The 19,744-nt window shown below is 41.1% G+C and overlaps 1 protein-coding gene across 1 annotated transcript in view; it reads right to left on the reverse strand.

The window, feature by feature from the left end:
- The window catches only part of UBR4 (ubiquitin protein ligase E3 component n-recognin 4), a 77,812-nt gene that overhangs the window by 44,798 nt on the left and 13,270 nt on the right, over positions 1–19,744 (reverse strand). Inside the window, exons 19-49 of the mRNA XM_032201420.1 lie at positions 18,957–19,239; positions 18,231–18,363; positions 17,874–17,953; positions 17,314–17,442; positions 16,733–16,915; positions 16,371–16,493; positions 16,052–16,281; positions 15,305–15,429; positions 14,633–14,730; positions 14,347–14,504; positions 13,455–13,664; positions 12,414–12,515; positions 11,682–11,782; positions 10,968–11,166; positions 10,547–10,735; positions 10,122–10,185; positions 9,736–9,927; positions 9,064–9,134; positions 8,785–8,932; positions 8,005–8,232; positions 7,613–7,783; positions 7,324–7,506; positions 6,880–7,038; positions 6,156–6,308; positions 5,631–5,858; positions 4,613–4,770; positions 3,286–3,457; positions 2,946–3,147; positions 2,481–2,644; positions 2,174–2,390; positions 1,562–1,778 (exon numbers count right to left, since the gene is read on the reverse strand). Of these exons, the coding sequence (XP_032057311.1) occupies positions 1,562–1,778; positions 2,174–2,390; positions 2,481–2,644; positions 2,946–3,147; positions 3,286–3,457; positions 4,613–4,770; positions 5,631–5,858; positions 6,156–6,308; positions 6,880–7,038; positions 7,324–7,506; positions 7,613–7,783; positions 8,005–8,232; positions 8,785–8,932; positions 9,064–9,134; positions 9,736–9,927; positions 10,122–10,185; positions 10,547–10,735; positions 10,968–11,166; positions 11,682–11,782; positions 12,414–12,515; positions 13,455–13,664; positions 14,347–14,504; positions 14,633–14,730; positions 15,305–15,429; positions 16,052–16,281; positions 16,371–16,493; positions 16,733–16,915; positions 17,314–17,442; positions 17,874–17,953; positions 18,231–18,363; positions 18,957–19,239 (5,070 nt within the window). The remainder of the gene's footprint in view (positions 1–1,561; positions 1,779–2,173; positions 2,391–2,480; positions 2,645–2,945; positions 3,148–3,285; positions 3,458–4,612; positions 4,771–5,630; positions 5,859–6,155; positions 6,309–6,879; positions 7,039–7,323; positions 7,507–7,612; positions 7,784–8,004; positions 8,233–8,784; positions 8,933–9,063; positions 9,135–9,735; positions 9,928–10,121; positions 10,186–10,546; positions 10,736–10,967; positions 11,167–11,681; positions 11,783–12,413; positions 12,516–13,454; positions 13,665–14,346; positions 14,505–14,632; positions 14,731–15,304; positions 15,430–16,051; positions 16,282–16,370; positions 16,494–16,732; positions 16,916–17,313; positions 17,443–17,873; positions 17,954–18,230; positions 18,364–18,956; positions 19,240–19,744) is intronic.

The following is a 19,744-nucleotide window of genomic DNA, read 5'->3' on the forward strand; positions in this document are numbered from 1 at the left end:
GAAAAAATCTGCAAACCGCTTCGTCTTTACATTTTGCTAAATCATCTGCCATGCAATGACCAGAATGTAAAGAAGCAAATGTCACTTAGAAAACAAAAAAACAGTCAACAAAAGCCACATGTGTCTGCCTCTCTGACACACACTCATTCGTGCAGAGAAAAGGATGGCATACTAACCGGTCCAGGGTGGTTAGGGACTCAGTTTCAGAACTTTGGGGGAGCAAAGAAAAAGGAAAAAGAAAAAAAAATATGTGTAAAGCTCACAGAAAAACTCCCTAGAACACATCCTAAGCAAAAGGCAAATTAAATAGGGAAATCATGAAGCTGGGAGTGCAATATATACAGTAAATCTAAGCATGGCTCTTCTATTTGGGCAGCAGACACTTGCCTAATAGCACAACAAATGAAGGAGATCCAGGCCACCTAGCACAGAGAAGCCAAGCACACTGCTTAAAGCACAACTGAAGGTTAAATTTGAAGTACAGACACCGAACTTCTGAAAGGAAAGCTGCCTCTTGCCTGCCATTAGTTGTTCCTACTCAAGAGACCCTTTATAAGGTAACCACACTGCGTTCTGTAACATGTAAGTAAAAATAAAAAGAATAGTTTCCTTTGGTTCCAAGTTTTTAGGATATAATTCCACTGCTTTCAAAAAAATGGAAGGCATGTCTGTGCATAGAGAGACATCTTGTGGAGATGTCACAGCAGAGAAGGGAAGAAAAGAGAAATTCTGGGCAGGAAAAAATAGGTCCAAATAGATCCTTCGATTGGATGTATCCACTACTTCAAGCTCTGAACCTTTATGTGAGAATTTCAGCAAGACAATCAGCCACGATTTACTCAGAGTCAAGAGGCATATACCTTACAGTGCTCTCATTTTTCAGCAGCGTTATTTCTTCTATGACCTGTTGCCCTCCTGTCCTTGCTAGCTTGCCAGTCTTTCTACAACCCTGATGGCACAGGCTGTATGAGCCCAGAGAAAGAAAATGGGATGGATATACAAAAAGTTCCCTTTCTTCTGTAAATATATCCCCCAACTCACCCTTGTGCTCTGACCCTCAGTATGGATATGGATGGGGGAAACAACACTGTCTCCACCACAGTAAAGCCTGTAATATACGGGCTCTATTGCTAACCTGTTAGGAACCACACATGTAAAGCAAGGTCACACACAAAGTCCTCCTCAAAATGAACTGAACGTCAGAGAGACCTAAACTCTGTGAGCTCCAGAGAATGAAAGAGGGCTAACTTGAAATGAGAAAAAGCACCAAGAAAGCAGAATTTTCTTTCAGCTCTTCAAGACTCCTATAACAAGTGAACTGAGCATACAAAGCATGCGCACACATCTATCCCTCTAATCCACCAGATGAATCAAGAGGGAGCACAAAGTTCTCCTTAGGAGACAACCATTAACTTTTCAGCTGTTGTTTTATACAGCAGCGAGAACAACGCGCTAACTCCTTAAGTTCTCCTAGTTTTGAAAGGCACACAAAGGTACCTAGGTGCCTTCTAGAGCAACTATCCATTTTCATGGAGAAATTAAAGAAAGACTGCAGCAATACCTCTCCAGGACAGTCCCACTGGCAGCAGCAGGGGTAGTTGACTCCGTGTCTCCAGTACCATTCCCTTGATTTAGGTTTGGGGGACAAACATTGCTCACTGAAGCAGATGGGAAATCCTCAGGGGGCTCATCAGGCCATCCAAACTGCTCTTTGGTTTTGCCATAAATTTTTATGGAATCCATCATCGTGACTCCAGCCGGATCCACGGAAGCCCCAACTATGGTGATGAGAGAAATTTCTTAAAGACTAACAAAACTTTTTCTTTTGAATAAAAATAAGCATAGCCTCTTAAGGCAAGGACAGTAATTGTGCTGTGTCAATATATGCCCGACCTGACAGTTTCATCTCCTTTTCAAGGCTACTTCCCTTCTCTATTACCGCCACCCAAAATTCTTGAGCTGAGCTACTGCATGTTCACCTGCTGCAGCAAGAAACTGGGCCCTAAAGAAACAGCTATTAGGTGTGCAAGATCTGCTCCTCAAACTGTTTCTGAGGTCAGGTCAAATCAACAGCTTGTGGAAACCCTCCCTGCTATGAGCTGAAGCAAAGTAGCTTCAACATGCCTGAGCAAAGCGAACAGGCAGTCCAAGCAAACAATTAACAATGACTTACTGAAGATAGTTAATTTTTTGTCAGCTTGCAAGGCTTCCTCGCGAGTGAAAGGGAAGTCAAACCAACGAGCTCTGGTCATATTCAGCTGCATGGTGCGGCCAAATATCTCCAAGTATGAGGGTGCTCTCTCTATTGCTTGTGTGCCAATCTGAATCCGCATGCCTGTCATCACCATCGTACTGTTATTGTTTGTAACTTCAATGGTGAAACCCCCGGGCTGCAGAAGACAAATCACAAAGGCAAACTATCAATCTAGACAATAACGTCACCTGGAAGTCCAAGAGAATGCTCGAATTTCCCCATTTACCTTTGTGTTGGCCACATACATGCCAGTGGAATTGAGCCGGTGCTTTATCTGCTGAGCATTGTAAACCTGCAGCAGGTCATTGCCTCCAAACTCCACATCTGTGAGCTGCTGGTTGTGTTCGAAGAAGTCAATAGGGAAGTTCACTTGGCTGGATGTGCGAGTTGCTATAAGAGACGAGATGGATGCTTTTGGCAAGAAACATTCTTAAGAGGCAAAGCTATGATAAAGCAACAGCAAAATGAACTTGCCTTCTTTGGAAATGCCTGTGCTAGCCAGATAGCTATGTATTGTTACAGACATCAATGGGAAGATTTTACCCATACTTTAGCCAATACTTAGCCCAGCCCTGAGGTTAAATGCTAATTATCAGATGTGAATGTCTTAAGTATCTACACGCTGCTGCTCAATCTTCACATCTGTATTTGCTACTGCTAGCTTACATGAGATACATGAGAAGTCCCTTACTAATTGCAGCTGCCTTGCGCTTGCGAACTGGCTTCATGATGCTGATGACACTGCTAGGCTGGAGAGAGGGCTGCAGCCAGTAGGAGGTATTCTCTACATTTGCCATGTAGATCCTCAAGCTGCCATCTTCGCACAGGAGGATCATAGTCGTCCTCTGCTGCTCATTGCAGGCTGTGTGTCGGATGGCCACCATGTCCTGAATCTGCAAAAGTAGGTAATGCAAGTCAAGGAAGGGACCTGACAACTGCTGTTCTTTGCATTAAGAAGTCTAGAGATCTTGTTATTGGAACAAGAAGAGACTACATTTGAAGGACCAAAAAGAAAGGGAAGTACAACAAACCTTTGCTTTGGCTGGCAAGGTTTTAATCTCCTGGATAAGAAAGGTATCTGGCTTCACCATAACCACCAGTGGAACACCTGTGGTTTGCTGAACACAGCACACCAAGCCAGGGTGGTTCATGACTTCAGACCACTGACACAATGCTGGTGAAGTCTTACTCCCACCATTTGAACTGCAAGAGATGAAGGGCAAAAAGACACTGATTTAAGAAGCAACAAGTGAAAACACACAAAAACCCACCACCGTTAAATCAGTTAAAGCTTCTTCCACAGTAGGAATTCAAATCACTGAACAACTAGGAACACAGGTACCCAGTTTATAGGTGAGAAACATGAGAAAGTGTCAAGTAGGCAAAAGGCACAAGCATTCCCATACATGGCCCTGATCTCTCAAGGAAGCCCTGAAAACTCAAGGTAAGACACTTACCTGGTAATATTTTATACCCAAAGCCAAGAATGTAACTTTAAAATGGCTTTCAGCTATCTTTTTAAAGCATGTGCTCCTGTTATCAGGTTATTATTAGGGGTACCAACAGACCACATTGCTACATTCTAGCACAGTCTGGCACACAGGTTAAAATCCAGGTGAACACACAGTTCCATGGACACTGTTCCATGTTTCAGCACACCCAGCAGCCCTAAACAAAGACCAATGCAGTAGAATCTTTGTGCCTTTGTTTACTGGAAAAAAAAAAAAAAAAGTTGATAAACACTAAGCCAAGCTCGACTGGGGCCAGAAAGCTCATGGAACGTGTCCCTTCTATGGGGCCCACTCAAGATAGTGGCTTTGTGTCATGCTAGCGAGGAATCTGTGGCTGAAATGCCCAGCTCAGGTTATCAGAGTAGATGACAGGACGTGTTATGTTCTGAATGTGGCAAGAAAAAAGAGATTGGTTTCCTGCAAGGGAGCCTGAAAATAAGCCTTAGTATGCACAATGCACAAGGTCCACTGCAGTACTGGTGCCGAAAGGAAACAAAGGCTTCCTGCTTTGCAGCCTCTGCGAGGGAGGGTAATCCCATCGGTTCCAGCTGCCGCATGAGTCGCAGCTCCACACAGTGCAGCATGGCTGCTCGGAAGCCACCTTTCTGCTGTGAAATCCTAGTGGGAAGAGATGCATACACATCCCACTGCTGAAAGAGTGAGCTCTGGTTTCAAATCATCCAATACTAGGCCAAGAGCAACATGCAAATTAACAAGAAAACATCACTCAAAGAGGAACTTTACCACAGGCTTTGGCCATTTGAAACTGGGTTGTCAATTAGCAATATTTATTACTATTTATTACCAGATAGGAAAACCTCAGGGGAGCCTTGCAGCCGAGTCTCACCTCTTTATGTTAATTGGGAATAGCCTCTGCACTTCCAGACTGGCCCGGCTGATGGTGGCTGCAAAGGATTTGCCTTGACAGTAACTGAAGAACAACATCTGTAGGACATGGGAGTAATACACTGACACACCACCTCCGGCTACCTGGCCATTACTGTCCTGTAAGATCAGAGAGAAAAAAAAACATTTAAGATAAATATGCATCCTCCAAAACACTCTCAAGCAGTCAGGCTTTTAAGTTTCTCAACTGATCAAATTATTCCAAAAGCCCTCTCCCCACTGGTAAGAGAGAACAGCCCAAGATGACAATTTTTGAAGCTAAATTCTGTAGTGAACTCATCCATCAGATACTTCAAAGGCTTTTGAATGGGATACTGAGATTGCATACCTGTAGGCTGTAGTTAGAGCCCTCAGTTACCACATCTGTGTGCTTGAATGTTGTATGACAATCTCACATGGAGCTCTCCCCACGTTCCCAGCTCATAAAAAGAGCTTTCCTGTGGGCCTTCTTCTCATCTATTTCCCTGTTTCGGAGCAGGCTCGGGGAAAAGCACTGAGTAAAACGTGGATGGATTTTAAAAGTCACCTGTAACTTAGCATGCCCCAAGACTACAGAGCTGCTATAAACCAGCTATGGGCGAGATACGAAGTCTCACTCCATCTCTACAGCTTCAGCAACAGTCAGTAACTTTATCCATTCTGGTTACTGCACCCCTGGAGAGCCTCAGGCAGAGAACAGCACTGCTCCAAAGGCATCTCCGTACTGAGATACCCTGCTGGGCGTAACTTCACAGCCAGGCACAGAAAAACACGCTTCATTTCCTAGATGAAAGGATCAAGGGGGTTCATTTTTAACCCCACTCCCTTTCACTGCAAGGGTATTTCTCTTAAAGGAATGCCAAGCTCATTAATCTAGATGAGGGAACTTCAAAAAAAGAAAAAAAAAACACTTCTGCCTCCAACTGTAAGACTAATAAAGACACATTTCCTATACTACAAGAAAGAGAAGTCACCAGTACCTTTAGGTCCTCATGATTAACTTCAAGCACATTGGTGACGTAGAATGGTCCATGCTGGGCACTGCTTGCCTCTTCCATGAGCTGTGTATAGATGTACCCAGCAGAGGACATGATCACTATTATGTTCTTTCCCTCCTCATTGAAGAGGAAAGTGACATCCCTGATTTTGGAACTGGGTAGGAGGAAATAGAATGTTGGGCTCAAGGCATCCACAGAGAGATCATAAATCTGTGGGGAGAAATCAAGAAAAGAGTTAACTGATAGGTTATTAAACTTTTTTTTTTCCCCACAGTTCAAATGGATAAAAGTTGAGAAAAGAAATTATTATATTACATATTATAGTTCTTTTTTTTTTCTCTGTGTTGTCTCTGCCTTTTCTTACGCTAGCCAAACACCACAAATTTACATCTTTAATTTATTTCTAAGAATACCACCTTCTTCTACATACAACTCATCAAGAGACCCAGAATGTAATGCCTGAAAGAAGACAACCACAACTCACGAGTAGGTTATGGCCAAACATACCTTCACAAAGTCTGCAGTCACAATAGCAAGCTCTGTTTGAGATCCTGGCAGCCACACAGCTTTAATGATGAAGTTTCCTGTAGCTAGTTGGGGATGAAGTACCAAATGGTCAGAGACTGATCCAGAGCTGCTGAATGTTAACACGTGGCAGTCCTGGAGTAATGAAAATAGTAGTATTAGATTAGGTCAAATATTGGAACAAAATACTTGAATTCCTATCAAGCCAAGAACAGAGTTAAAAGCTGGCATTCCTCTCAGCTTCAATAATGATTCATGTAGTACGAATTTTAAATTCCTGCACTTAATATGAGTGACACTGAAGTCAGTAAGAAAAAAAAGTCTAGTCCAGATGTTTCTTAGATAAAGAAGAAATCTGTGGATTCTACACTGTGAAAGCTGAATCCAAATTTGGGAGAATACCAAAAAAGGGGTCCTTGCTACAAAATACTCGTTGTTACAGACTAAGGCACTCTTGACTCCTGTCTTTAAGTTTGACCTAAAAACACTAAGAAGTATTATTTTGAGACACTGTCCCTTTTACAGCATTATTCATACATGTACCATTTGTTTTACTTCACTTATCTAGTAAAGAAGTGATTCATGAGCTAGAATTAGTGACAGATCTTTGGACCTGGCTCTGAGCTAGCTCCTTAAAAGAAAAAAATACATACGGTTTTGAGATGAGGTTTCCAAGGGCCTAGAAAAGGGTTAGTGAGACACTTACTTTCAGTCCGCACACAGCTAAGTAGTCCTCCTTGCAGGGATTTCCAGTTAGACTCAGTACAGTAAAAGGAACAGGTGCAGAAGCAAGGCGCGTGAGTGTCAATTTTCTTTTGCTGGAGTCTGCTTGTTTCAGCAGAGCTGAGAGCTGAAGGACTGTAATCTGCAAAACAAAATGAGCTTAGTTTCCCAACTTTAGGATTTGGGAGAAAACGTCATTTTTATTTCATCTCTATGACTGCGTCCTTACTGTTTTCACCACTTCTGCTGCAAAAATTCTTTTCTCTGAAAAATCAGAGGTTATTTTAAGCCATACGGTACTTGACAGAAGAACCAGATTTGAGGACAGGTGGCCCAAATCACAATTTGTTGTTCAGTGTTCTAAGGCTATTTCATTTTCCTTTACAACTCCACAGTTAGAGAGTCCTTACAGCATGAAAGAACTCACCTTGCCCTTTTCATGACTCACAGCCAGGTGCTGCCGACGTCCATGTGGGGATGACAGCACACACATCGCCACCCGTCTTAGCACATGAGCACTGATCAGCTGCCGGATCGTCTGGCCCTGATCACCACTGTAGTTCATACGGACATTCTCAAATGCACCTTCTTGGGAGCCAAGAGTTGGGACCTGAGCCATTAGTAGCAGACAAAGCATAAGAAAGTGCATCACTTTTTCTGCTTAAAATCTACCCGTAATCTAATTACTGATAATAATAGCCCCTTTAGTATCATACCATCAATTGATCTGTCATTTCTACTGACTTGTCCAATGTATGCAGCTCATTGAGAGCCTGCTGGGCACGACTGCTGCTCCCCATAGCTGAGGCTTGCTGGAAGTTTATCTGAATGGCATCCATTAAGAAATTCAACATCTCCAGCACCAAAGGAGCGAAGGAGAAGTTGGCCTACAAGAAACAAATATCACAAGTGAGGCTCAAGATGCTCCTGCTGGGTCCTCAGAAGATCTGCATTTCAACAAGTTTTCAAAACCTGAAGCTGCCTCTATGATCCCTACTGTCATAAAGAAGACCCCAAAAATCAAGTACCGTAACTGATAACCACCACAGTTCGCCTGAGATCCTCAACATAAACCATGAACCTTTTAACAGCTAGCTGATAATTATACCTGGGACTGCAATTCCTCTCGACAGCCCTCAACATTTCTACACAGGCTGCTCTTCTTGGGTTTTTCTTCATCAGGGCCCTTCCCCTCACTGATGGTGACCTTGGCTTTCTCTGCAGGAGAGGTGCTTGCATGTCGAATGACGCTCTCAGGCACTCTAGGCTCGCTCTGGAAAGCAGATTCCTTCATGGTAGAGCTCATACCACTGCTGGGGGTTCTCTTCACCAAAGCCTGCAGATGACACAAATGCTAAAAGTTCAAACCAGACTCAAATTCATCACTTACAGAACGAATATAGATTTCAATGGCAACAAGATTCATGCAATTTCAAAGAAAGAGAAGTAAATTCTCTTAAAATGCATTTTTTAAGAAATGAAAACAGTAGCCAGCATGCCACTCTCCACCCAAGTATATGAAAAGCTTTCACATTTAATATAAAATTTCTTTGTTGTTAGGGGAAAATGTGGGAAAGGTAGTATCTGACAGCTGTGTAGCTTAAGCTAACTTGCAAATGCTGTATCAGTAGGTAGAATCCCAGTCGCCACCAGGACAGAGATTTGCCAATGCACTTATTTAGTTATTTGGTGCAAAAAAAATAAATCACCAGACAAACTGTGTATTAGGAGGCTTCATTGTAAAGCCAGAGCCTTCAGATCTTAGTACTCTTACCACAACAAAACTTACTGCAGAACATAAACCTCTGCAAAAGACTTGAAATACCACAGGAATACACAGCTTGAAATTTGACATCACAACTTGAATTTTGACATCAAGACACTTTACCAGGCAACTACCATCTTCCTTTGCTCCACAGTCACAGAAGAATGATCCGTATTTGGCATAAGAAATCTCATGATCCTTATGACAAACTTTAGCGCAAACTGTGCAAACACCAACCCCATCAACCATCTTGCAAGTGTGACAGTGATACCTGCACAAAAGAAGTCAGGTGAGTTATTAAAGACAGTGCTTCAGGAAGCCTCTACAGACTGCACTGTTTTCTTCTCAATGGTCGGAAATATCAGGGTGAAATTCTGACCATGAGTTTGGAGAGATTCTTACCAATGTTGATTCATGAATTCTTTCTGTGTAATGGTGAAGGTACAGAGCTTATTACAAAGAGAATCTTCATCCTGTTAAGAAGAAAGATGTTTTAGTAAGGTCTTAGAACTAAACAGCTTCAGTAAAGGCTCATGGTACAGAATACATTCCGCATATGTTACATGTGCATTTTAAGAACAGTGCGTTTTAGCACCACCTAGCTAAAGTAAGGCAACTGGTATATCAAACCACACAAAAATAGGAGATGGTGACGTTTTATAGAACTAGAAAGAGTGAACTGAGAAACAGAAAACAGTGACAAATTAATATTTTGGGATGACAAAATTTCAAAAATGAGTTAACAGCTTTCTTTTCACCCAACAGTACTTAAAAGCCTAATCTAAGATGTGTACTAATACAAAAGCTAGTAACTGAACAACAAATAGGCTAGAACAAACTCATCTCACTCCATTTCTTCCTCTCCGTTTTCTATAAACACCTTTTAACATCACATAGTCATATCTAAACACAAACAACAGATATTCTCTTCCAGATTTGAGACTAAGGTTCTTCACTCTGTCTCACATTAGGAATAAGTAAAAAACTCTCAATCTATAACAAACAATTCTGATCTGGAAGATGCAACATAAATCTTCATCTCATTTGCAGTATTAACTGTTGACTACCACCTACCGAATCTTCGGCTTGAGAGTCCTCCTCCTCCACTGCCAACTCTTCCACCCAGTCTGAATCCACCTCAATTGCCCGTTCTTCACCATCAACAGAAAGATGACTTGGTCCTTGGCCACTGGTCTGGCTCAGTGCATTAGTGACATCAGCCAAGTAAGAAACGATATGGCATGTACACTCCAGGATAGTTACATGCTATGAATTAGAGACATATGAAAATGAGAGGCAACGCTTATATCCCATTATAGCTGCTATAAGGCAGGAAAACATAACACACACATTCCTGACCATTTTGTTTTCAAATTCTCACTGCAATCAAAACAAGACAGCTGATACAGCTGCTGCCTAAGATTTATTCCTGCCAATTAAACAACAGCCACGTGTCTTACCTTCCCCTGCATGACGTTGGCATTCATTTTTTCTACCACATTCTTTTGAGACAGGTATTTCTTGCTGTAACACAAGACAGCAGAGAATATCATTGCTACTGTCTTTGGGAAGTATAAAGTCAGTTCCCACTAACAGCTCTAACCACTTAGCTTGCTCTAGATCAGTGACAGGAAATGTATCAATGCAGTAATTACTTAAACCATCAAGAGTGGAAAAGACAAAGAAATCACATGGTTGTTCTTAGGCTAGTTCATGTCCCACCCACCATCTCAGACACTCTGTATTCCTCCAAATAACAAATAACAAATAACAAATTACAAAATAAGCATGTATCAGTAAACATGCACTTCTGTCCACCAGTGATCAGAGAAGTCATTTTTAATTGATGCAAATGAATGAACAGCAGTATACCGTTTGTTCTTACCATCTGCCTAGCCAATCAACAGCAGCACCATGAAGCTGGAGGTGTCCCGCGCCTTGTCCTGCACTGGCCAAAGTTGCCATCACAACCATCAGTTCAGGAAAGCCTGTGCCATCACCATTGGCCAACATTTCCGTTGCCATTGGTATGAGAGTACTCAGCAGAACAGTGCACACGCCTTCTCCAACTTGGCTAATCAAAAAGAAGAAACTTTCAGATGCTGCACATCACCCACTGGAAGTACAGCTAAGGCCTACATTGCAAGAGCATTGACTCAGCAATCCCTGCATGGGAAACAGCCATTCCTCCACCATTTTATTTGAAAGCTGACAAAAGGAAGCCATCAGCAACTCAATTAATTTGCACATCTAGAGAGTAAAACAAAGGAACAGTGCACAAAAGCAATGACAAAGGTGTACTTCACCTGTTTTCCCTAACGATGTAAGTTGTCAGGAGTTGCAGCAGTTGCCTGTTCTCCTGAACAATGTCCAGTTGATCTGAATCTTTGGGTGGGGACATGGTCATCCTGGTTAACCAGGCCTGGAGACGCACAGGCTCCACACAAGCCAGCTGAGCCAAAGAGCCACAAAGTCGCAACAGGCTGGGGTTAGGACTCTTCTCAGCTGATGGAGAAAATTACTAGTGAGTGACGAACAACATGTTTGAAGATGGCTTTCTCTTTTTAACTGATCCCAGTCACATAAAACATTTCCTTGGAACCGGGACCCAATTGCAAAGCAGCTGTGTTCTCTCCTACTTATGAAAGGTAATCAGCTATAACAAGCACATATCATTTCTTCAGGATGCAGTACTTATTTCCTGACAGGCATTATAGGAACACGAGCACAAAATGCTCACCTACCAACTTCTCCTTAGACTTAAATCTCTCTCTAATGCTAAAGTTAGCTGTTACCAATATTGAAAGAAAAAATGGCCAAATAAATGTGCAGCTTAAGAGAGGAAGTGAGAAAAGAATGAGCAACATACAGAAATCATAGGAAACTATTATGCATGAAGATGTCATTCCACTTCCTTTTAGAGCTTTTCTTTCAAGCATTTTCCTATTGCAGTCTCTCTAATACAAGAACAGTAGTAAGTGGACAAAGGCATAACAGGGAAACTCAACACAATCACTTACTTAGCTGGAAGAGTTTGGTGAAGAATTTCAGTACCCTGTTGCAAAACTTCGCTGAGAGGTTTTCATTGGCTGTTGCCATCATGATCTGGACCAATTCTCCACTGTATGACGAAGGAGAAAATAAGTCAGCTTTGTAAAAGAGCACCCATTCCATTTTTTTCCCACTTCAATTTCATTATATCTGTCCTCACATTTAAGATTGGTAACTGTCTGTACTAACACTGCTCAGCAGCCAAGCCACAGAAATTGCTTTGTTGCTATGTTTCCATCATAATTACCCTTCGTAATTCTAAGCCGGGCCAATGCCTGAGAAAACCTGGGATTTTGCAAGTTGAACTATACCATCTTACAGGCCAGATCTAGTGAGTGGCATCCCTGCCTGTGGCAGGGGAATTGGAACTAGATGATCTTTGAGGTCCCTGCCAACCCAGACCATTCTATGATTCATGATCTCTCAAAAATCTCCTTCCAATGCCTTTCCTCTCACAAGATCCCCCATTGCTTATCACTACAAGGATTTGATGAATATTTTACTTGGAATAACAAAGATCTAGGTGCTCTCCCACACAGAAAGTCTTTTCAAATTCCTGCATTGCTTGAAGGATATACTATCCCTATACAGTCTGCATTGTGCTGTACAAAAGTATTAATATCCCTAACGAGTCAATGGTGACAAGCTAAGAGAAAAGGGAAGAGAAAGTGCTTGCCCTATAACTTTCAAGATAATTTTACCTTTCTGAAAAGAATTCCTCCATGGCTTTTCGGGCTTGGCTACTCTCCAGCTGTTTCTCCAGATGCTGCAAGCATTCCTCCAAGATGGACTCATCCAGGCCACTGAAGATCAAAAGACACGGTGAAATAAGAATATATAAGCACAATTTCAATAATTCTGAGACAATACATGAACAATTTTGCTAAAACAATTCTTACAAACCTTCCACTAGCTAAAAGAAGTTCTCCTTCCAAGAGACAGGAGAAAAACAATTGATTAACAAACATCACATTAAGTCCAACAAATCTAACAAATGATCAGAAAAAACGTGGCACACACTGTAAGCAAGTTACAGTTAGAAACCTAGAATAATACAGCCCTTTCAAACACCTCACAGTACGAATGCCTCTAAATTGCTGCTCTTTTCATATTTTGTCTCTTAGTGTCACTGCACCTGTTCTCTACTGTGCTCTTCCCCACTCCACAACACATATTGCAAGTAAAATCCAATTACTTTTACATCCTCTATCAGAAGGCACAGTAGATCTTCTGAATACCTTCCATCCGGAGAGAATGAGTGTTAGAAAGATGCAGTATCATCACATCTAATAGTTTTATGTTTCAGATGATGTGCAACATTTGCACATCAAGCTTATTCTCTATATACACAGCAAGTAAGGGGTAGGAAGCATAATCAGGCTAGTTCACTATGATAAAGCAGGGATTAGCCATATAAACAACAAGAATAGAGGCAAAGGAATATAAAGCAAGACAGGTCACAGCACGTCTGACTTTGATTTTGTGCTTGTATTTACACAATTTTCTATTTGCTTAAGTAAAAAAGCTATCCATATATATATGATCTATCCAGAGTTAGAAGAGATGATTAAAATCCATGCTGCCTAAACTGCAACACTGAAAATTCTGGTGAAGTGAATGAAGTGTCTTACATTTTCAGTCAACAAGTATCATAGTCTTCAACAGATAAAAAAACAAAGCTGATTTTTTTGCATTTCTGTTGCGCTGCTCAGGAAACAACAACAAGCCACACAGTCCATTACCTGTTTGGATCAGAGTGATGCGCCAGTATGTTATAGCATCCTGTGATCAATTTCTCATAAACACGTGCCAGGAATTCATCTGACTCTGCAGGACCCAAGATCCTTTCTAGAGAGTTGCTGCTTATTTCTGCCACACTCTCTGTGCTGGCCTCCAAAAGGAGGGGCAACAGGGAATGAATCACTTGTGGTGGGTTCAAATCATCTGACCAGCTTGAAAAGAAAACAATTTAATTATCTATATGGTAAAATATAGAAACATCTTTACTGCGTAAATCTTAAGTCACACCAGTAAACTGTAAGTCTGGATGGAAGTATGTGACAAAAACTCTTCTCAGAAAGCAGGGATAAATACAGTGGGCACAGCTATTTTCCCCTCTGAAATATGGTTCTCATTTGGAAAAACCTACACGTTATTTTTGCACATATACATACACCTACAGCACTCTCCTAGACAGTCACATTATCACTTAGTAGGGCTTTTGGATCTGTCTGCAGTGTTGACAACTACTTTGTCTGAGACCATCTTTGTGTTAAATCCCTATGAAAAAAATAATTCTTTCACTTCACTTCCTTCTTATGCTTTGAAAAGATTGCACAACTGAATGATAACACACAATCAAATTAGATCCATATTGCCTCAACTTATACCCCAGTTTCTTCAAGTTCTTCTTCAACGGAAGGGCTAAATGTTTCTATCAGGGAGCCTATGTTTTAGGGATATCCCATCAAGAGAGAAAGGCTATTTTTCATTCATTTAGAATTGTACACTTAAGGCTTAGTTCAAAATACATATCCAATTCAGTAAGTGTTCCAACCAGTCTGATGAAGACAGACATTCAGAGCAGCAGACAGACCTATACAGCAAGAACGTAATATGAAAAACATCACTTACACAATGAGATCCCCAGTAAGTCTGACCAGAGAGAGAAGGGTGTGTTTTAGGGAAGCTGCAAGAGGTAGACTTTGGCTGCAGAGAGTACCAAGGTGGGCAGCCTGAACTGCACTGATGTAGCTTTCTGCAGGGATTGTGTCATTCGCAAAGGCATTGCGCTAAGGATTGAGACAGATACATACACAAAAAACATCAGAATTGTTTAGCAGAAAGACAAACTACCCATCATTCCCTGCAATTTACATAGTTGAGATTATGTCAGATCAATCCACAAGGCTGGACTCACCCATGAGCCAATGTTTGGAAACTCATTGGTATGAATGTTGTTCCATGTTTCACATAAAGTCTGCACAGCTGATGGCAAATTCTGAACAAGCGTTGGACCTGCAATCAATACAGAATCATAAGCCAATGAGTCACGGGTCCTACTGAACAAAGAAAATGATTTTACATCACTGTTTAAAACTAGATCATGATTTAAGTAAGACACAATTCTAGCTAAGTTTGAGCTGTAGCTCCGCTGATGGCTACTTTCATGCTTTTCTACAAGCTAAAATTATCCCTGAAGTTTGCATCAGGTTTCCAGTTACTTTCACCTTATTAAAACAACAGGAAACATAGCAAAAATACGAATTCACAGCAGTCTTCAAAATACCAGCATTTCACAGTATGCCATGCCATTCCACTGGAGCATCAACATGGTTATAAAAACCATTTTAACAAGCCAGAGAAGCCCACATATTACTTTTCAAGGCTTGCCCCTCTTTTTCAGCTTTTACAACACTAAAAAGAAAAGACTTCCCAGTCAGCTGCTGACAGGTTAATACACTATCTGAACAAGGTGGTGAAGGAAAAAGAATGCATTAGCCAGCATACAGCTCTGAAACTGAATGTTGGCAGCACTGTAGAGAGCTTCACCCACAAACACAAGGAAATTTGAACTATCCAGGACACTCACCTAAGGTATTAGACTTGGAACGGCTGGATGCAATGGCCAGGACAGCAGCATAACCTCGTAGCTTCTCTTCAGAAGGTTTGTTCTCACTGGAGCCTTCTTCAGAGAGGCTACGTAGCAAGTAAGATCTGCATTCATGAGGGAAAGGATTCATTTCAGGAAGCAGTTCTGTATTTCTTAACTAAACGTGTCAATACGGTGACACATAAAGCAAACTTCTGAAGTTCTACCCCATACTTCATGTGATACCACTAAGTGTTTTGGGCTTTTATCTCCTCTAAGCTGCTTACCAGGAAAAGTATCTGCTCAAAAGAAAAAAGCTGATTTACTTTTGCTTTCTTCTACATAGGGGCTAATGAGAGTTTAGAAGACTTCAAACTCCTAATCTAAGAATTAACACACAGACACACACACACACAAAGCCTCGATGGTCTCTCTGACAGTCTCAATAGTATGTCAGTGAAATAACCTTAAGCAGCACTATCCTAGAAAGTGGTAAGAAGAGGTTTCATCTTCAGAGAAAAACTGTTTTTGCAAACTTGCAAGAAAGTTTTGGGTGATCAGACAAGAAGTCTACTTAGAAATAAGAAACTCCATGTTATAGCTTGTGAAGCTTCTCTTTTTCTCCTTTTAAAAACAATGGACACTCTAAAGGACTTCAAACCACCTCTCTACAAAAACAACAAATAAAATGAAAAGCCCCATGCACATAAGAAACTTGTATTTCTGTTGGAGATGCTAAGGTTGTACCTTGTAAATGTAGCATAGGTGTCAATAAGCTGTAGCGTAGCCGGCAGGAGGTTCTTGGTTATCTCTGAGGACTTCTGTGGATCAGTTTCTGCAGCTAGCTTGGAAAAGTGCTCATCTAGAGAAACCTGGATCTTGGAAATTGCAGCATCAAGGGTGTAAATGGACTGTAAACTGGGAACTTCGTGCAGTTGGAGAATAGTTGTGCAGTCAATGCCACAGAAAGAAGATATCTTAAAATACAAAGCAATGGAATTGTAAGTGCAAATCATTCCATGAAAGTAGATGTTCCACGTCCACATTTGCATTCACACCAGCTTACCTGACGAGCAAAGTATTCTTCTGCTATTTCTACATCATATTTCACTGAGCTACACTTGCTGGAGGCCAATTCAATGAGAGAAGCAGCATGGTCAGCTTTCATGCCCTGCTTGATAAGGTGATCCTATAGATGCCAAAAAAAAAAAAAAAAAAAGACTTATCACACTTTAGAAGTGCTCTGTAATCAACACACTCTGCCATCTACTAGGCTAGAATACTACAGAAAATGCAGACAGAAGTTCCAATTTCTCACCACCATGCCCGCACAACAAAGCCCACATGTAGTAAGCATGGAAGAACAAGAGACTGACATTCTTACTATCAACAACATTATAAAGCACCACAACAATGATGAGGCCGTACCTTGATCCATGTGACGTAAGATGGGATTCGAAGACGAGAAGACCAGCGCAACGTGTGTAAAATATCACATTCACTCATTTCTGGTGTGTTTGTAGCCAACTGATTCATGTAGTTTTTGGATGGAGGCAAAATCCCTAGAATTCGCCACAGTATCAAGAAGTAGTACTGAAGTGCACAGGCTTCCTAAACAAAAGTACCGTTGGACTAATTAGTAATGGAAGATCGCAGTTTCAATCATTATACTGAAATTATCCCATCAGGGACTCTAGACTCTTGTAGATGTGCCAAATCACATCCACACACCGTTCCATATTTTGCAGCAAAGTATGCAACAAAGAGTAAGAGAAGACAAGGATTACATAAAAATTGGAGTTACCAGGGAGGAACAGTAGATCTGAAACATGTTGTGAACTAAAAACCCATGAGAGATGTACCACCACTAAAAATACTACCATTACACATGGGATTTTCAAGCTCTCAATTATTTCAACCACTATCAAGAATACCTGTTTTAAACAGCAAATCTAAAAACCTGTTATTCCTCAATATAGGCACCATTACAGCAATGCATACAGTCTTACCAGTGCAGTGACATTTTTGTTCTCCTTCCTCCTGAGTGTATCAAACTGTGACCCAGCTGCAAGTAGTGAAGTCAGGGCTGTGTAAAGCTCATCGTACTTCATAGTCCTAGAGAAAAGGACCTCACAAACCTGCACAAGATCACAAGTCAGGATCATTGCTTGCATCTGCATTTATATAGAGTCAAGATTTTCTCTAAGAATTCAGAATACACACAGACCAGAACTATGCAAAATGTAACTTCAGGAAGTTAACAGGTCAGGTACTGTCAGGTACTTCTCTTGCCAGTCAGGGTACCAACACATTGGTTCCAATGCAGCATGCATTATGCAAGCCTTCGATGACAACAAACTTATTGAGGAAACAAAACCCAGGAAAAACTACCTTGGAACAAACTGATAGGAAAGCAAAGCAACTCTAATAATCTTTCTCTTAGATGTTTCTCCATTTGGAGAAAAAATTCTGCTCTAGCTGCTTCATCAGGTTTTTCCTTCTCGTCTCTTTTCCCTGGCACTTGTCAAGTCAACACTGCCCTCTGAAGGCTTACAGAAATCCCACATACCATGCTATCTAGACGGTTCAGGTCATCTTCAGAAGCTTCTAAAGATAGGATGCAGTAGAATCTGGGCTGTGGAACTGCGTCTGGAAGGAGAGTACAGAAAATTTACAATGAGAGTTTTAGTTTGACAGTACTGTATTATCGTCTTTATTTTGAATCACTTTGTAACATATTCCTAGAGACAATAATAATTGTCTTTAATGAAACCGTTGAAGTATAATTATATGCTTTTCTTAATCTGTTTTTAACTACGCCCATCAAAAGTAGGAAAAGGTACCCAGGCCAGGGTGTAGGAAAGGCTCTCATTTATTTGTAAAAGCAAATCTTAGAATAAAAAATTCCTTACATTTTCCTTCTTACCTGATGAACAGTGTTTAGACCAGTTTTCTTCCACCTCCTTAAAACCATGATAGAGTGGGACAGAAGTTCGTCTGCTATTGTCCTGGGACCCACTCACCCAGCCAATGGGTGGAGTCAGCAAATTATATTGCACCTAAGTAAAAAAGAAAAAAAACCAACATTGCAACTTCATCATTAAGCAAGGAGACCCCAACAGTAACAAAAGAAGAAACAAAATACAAACAGCCCCAACGCTAAAACACAATCATTCTCAGCTTCCGAGGGAAGCTGAGAATGCTATCTAATGACTTTTATTCCAGAATGAGCAGCTTAAATCAATGGTCAAGCTTCCAACAGCTGAAAAAGCCACACACAAAACACTAGCATCTCATTAATGAGAACAATGCCAAAAAACAGTGACAAGCTAAAGCAATAACAATGTGTACAAGGTATTTGAAATGATGCCTATACCCAAAATACTAATGATTTTGAAAGATAAGGCAGGGCTTTCATCCTGTCCTTAGGATTTCTTTGAACAGCAGTTACATGAGAAATCTACACTCTAACTGAACCTGCCACTAGGAATCAGCAACTGTAGTTAATCATTTGTTATAACATAAAAGGTTGGTAACAGAACCAAAACTAAAGTTACTCACAGAGGCTGTGAGAGGACACCAAATGATTGCCTGCTACAGATTTTTGCTTAGTTACCAGCTGCATATTCAGAACATGATCTCAAAATCATACCTGTTCAAATAAGTAAACGGGGGCCTTGGAATATTGATGGAGCAAGTAGTCGAACACCAAGAATAGACGAGCCACAATAAGTGGCACAGAAGTTTGCTGGGTATCCATGTTCGCTGTTAACTCCACAATTGTCTGGATACAGAGCATCATGATAGATCTGCGGCCCCTCTCGGAAAAATTGTGAAAAATAAGCAGCAGCAGCTGGAGATGTTCAACATTCAGATCTTCTGTATCGTTGGGAAGAGTCCCCTGCAAGGCATTTTGCTTCAGTGTGCCCACAAACCTGAAAATGAGAAAGTTTATGAATGACTTTTCTACTTAGAGTCATACAATCAGTTGAGATGCAGCAGACCCAAAAGATCATCAAGTCCAACCATCACCCAACACTACCACATCCACCACTGAACCACATCCCTAAGCTCCACATGCACAGAGCTCTTAAATACCTCCAGGGATGGCGACTCCACCACTTCCCTGGGCAGCCTGTTCCAATGCCTCATCACCCTTTCTGTGAAGAAATTCTTCCTGACATCTAATCTAAACCTCCCCTGGCACAACACAGGAGAGTACATTATGTATGGGAATGAGACTATGCAAATTCTAATACCTGCATAAATTCAATTAGAGGCAAAATACATTTGATGGAAAATATGAACAATCATTTAAAAGGAGATAGAGATGCGAACTCACGTCCACAGGAAAGGCAGTCCACTATGGCTTTGAGTCAGCTAAATGAGAAGTGAGCTACTAAAAGTCTGCTGAAATAAGACATTTGTTTTTCCTTTTTT

The sequence above is a fragment of the Aythya fuligula genome, chromosome 21, assembly GCF_009819795.1.
Source record: "Aythya fuligula isolate bAytFul2 chromosome 21, bAytFul2.pri, whole genome shotgun sequence".
NCBI lineage: Eukaryota > Metazoa > Chordata > Aves > Anseriformes > Anatidae > Aythya > Aythya fuligula.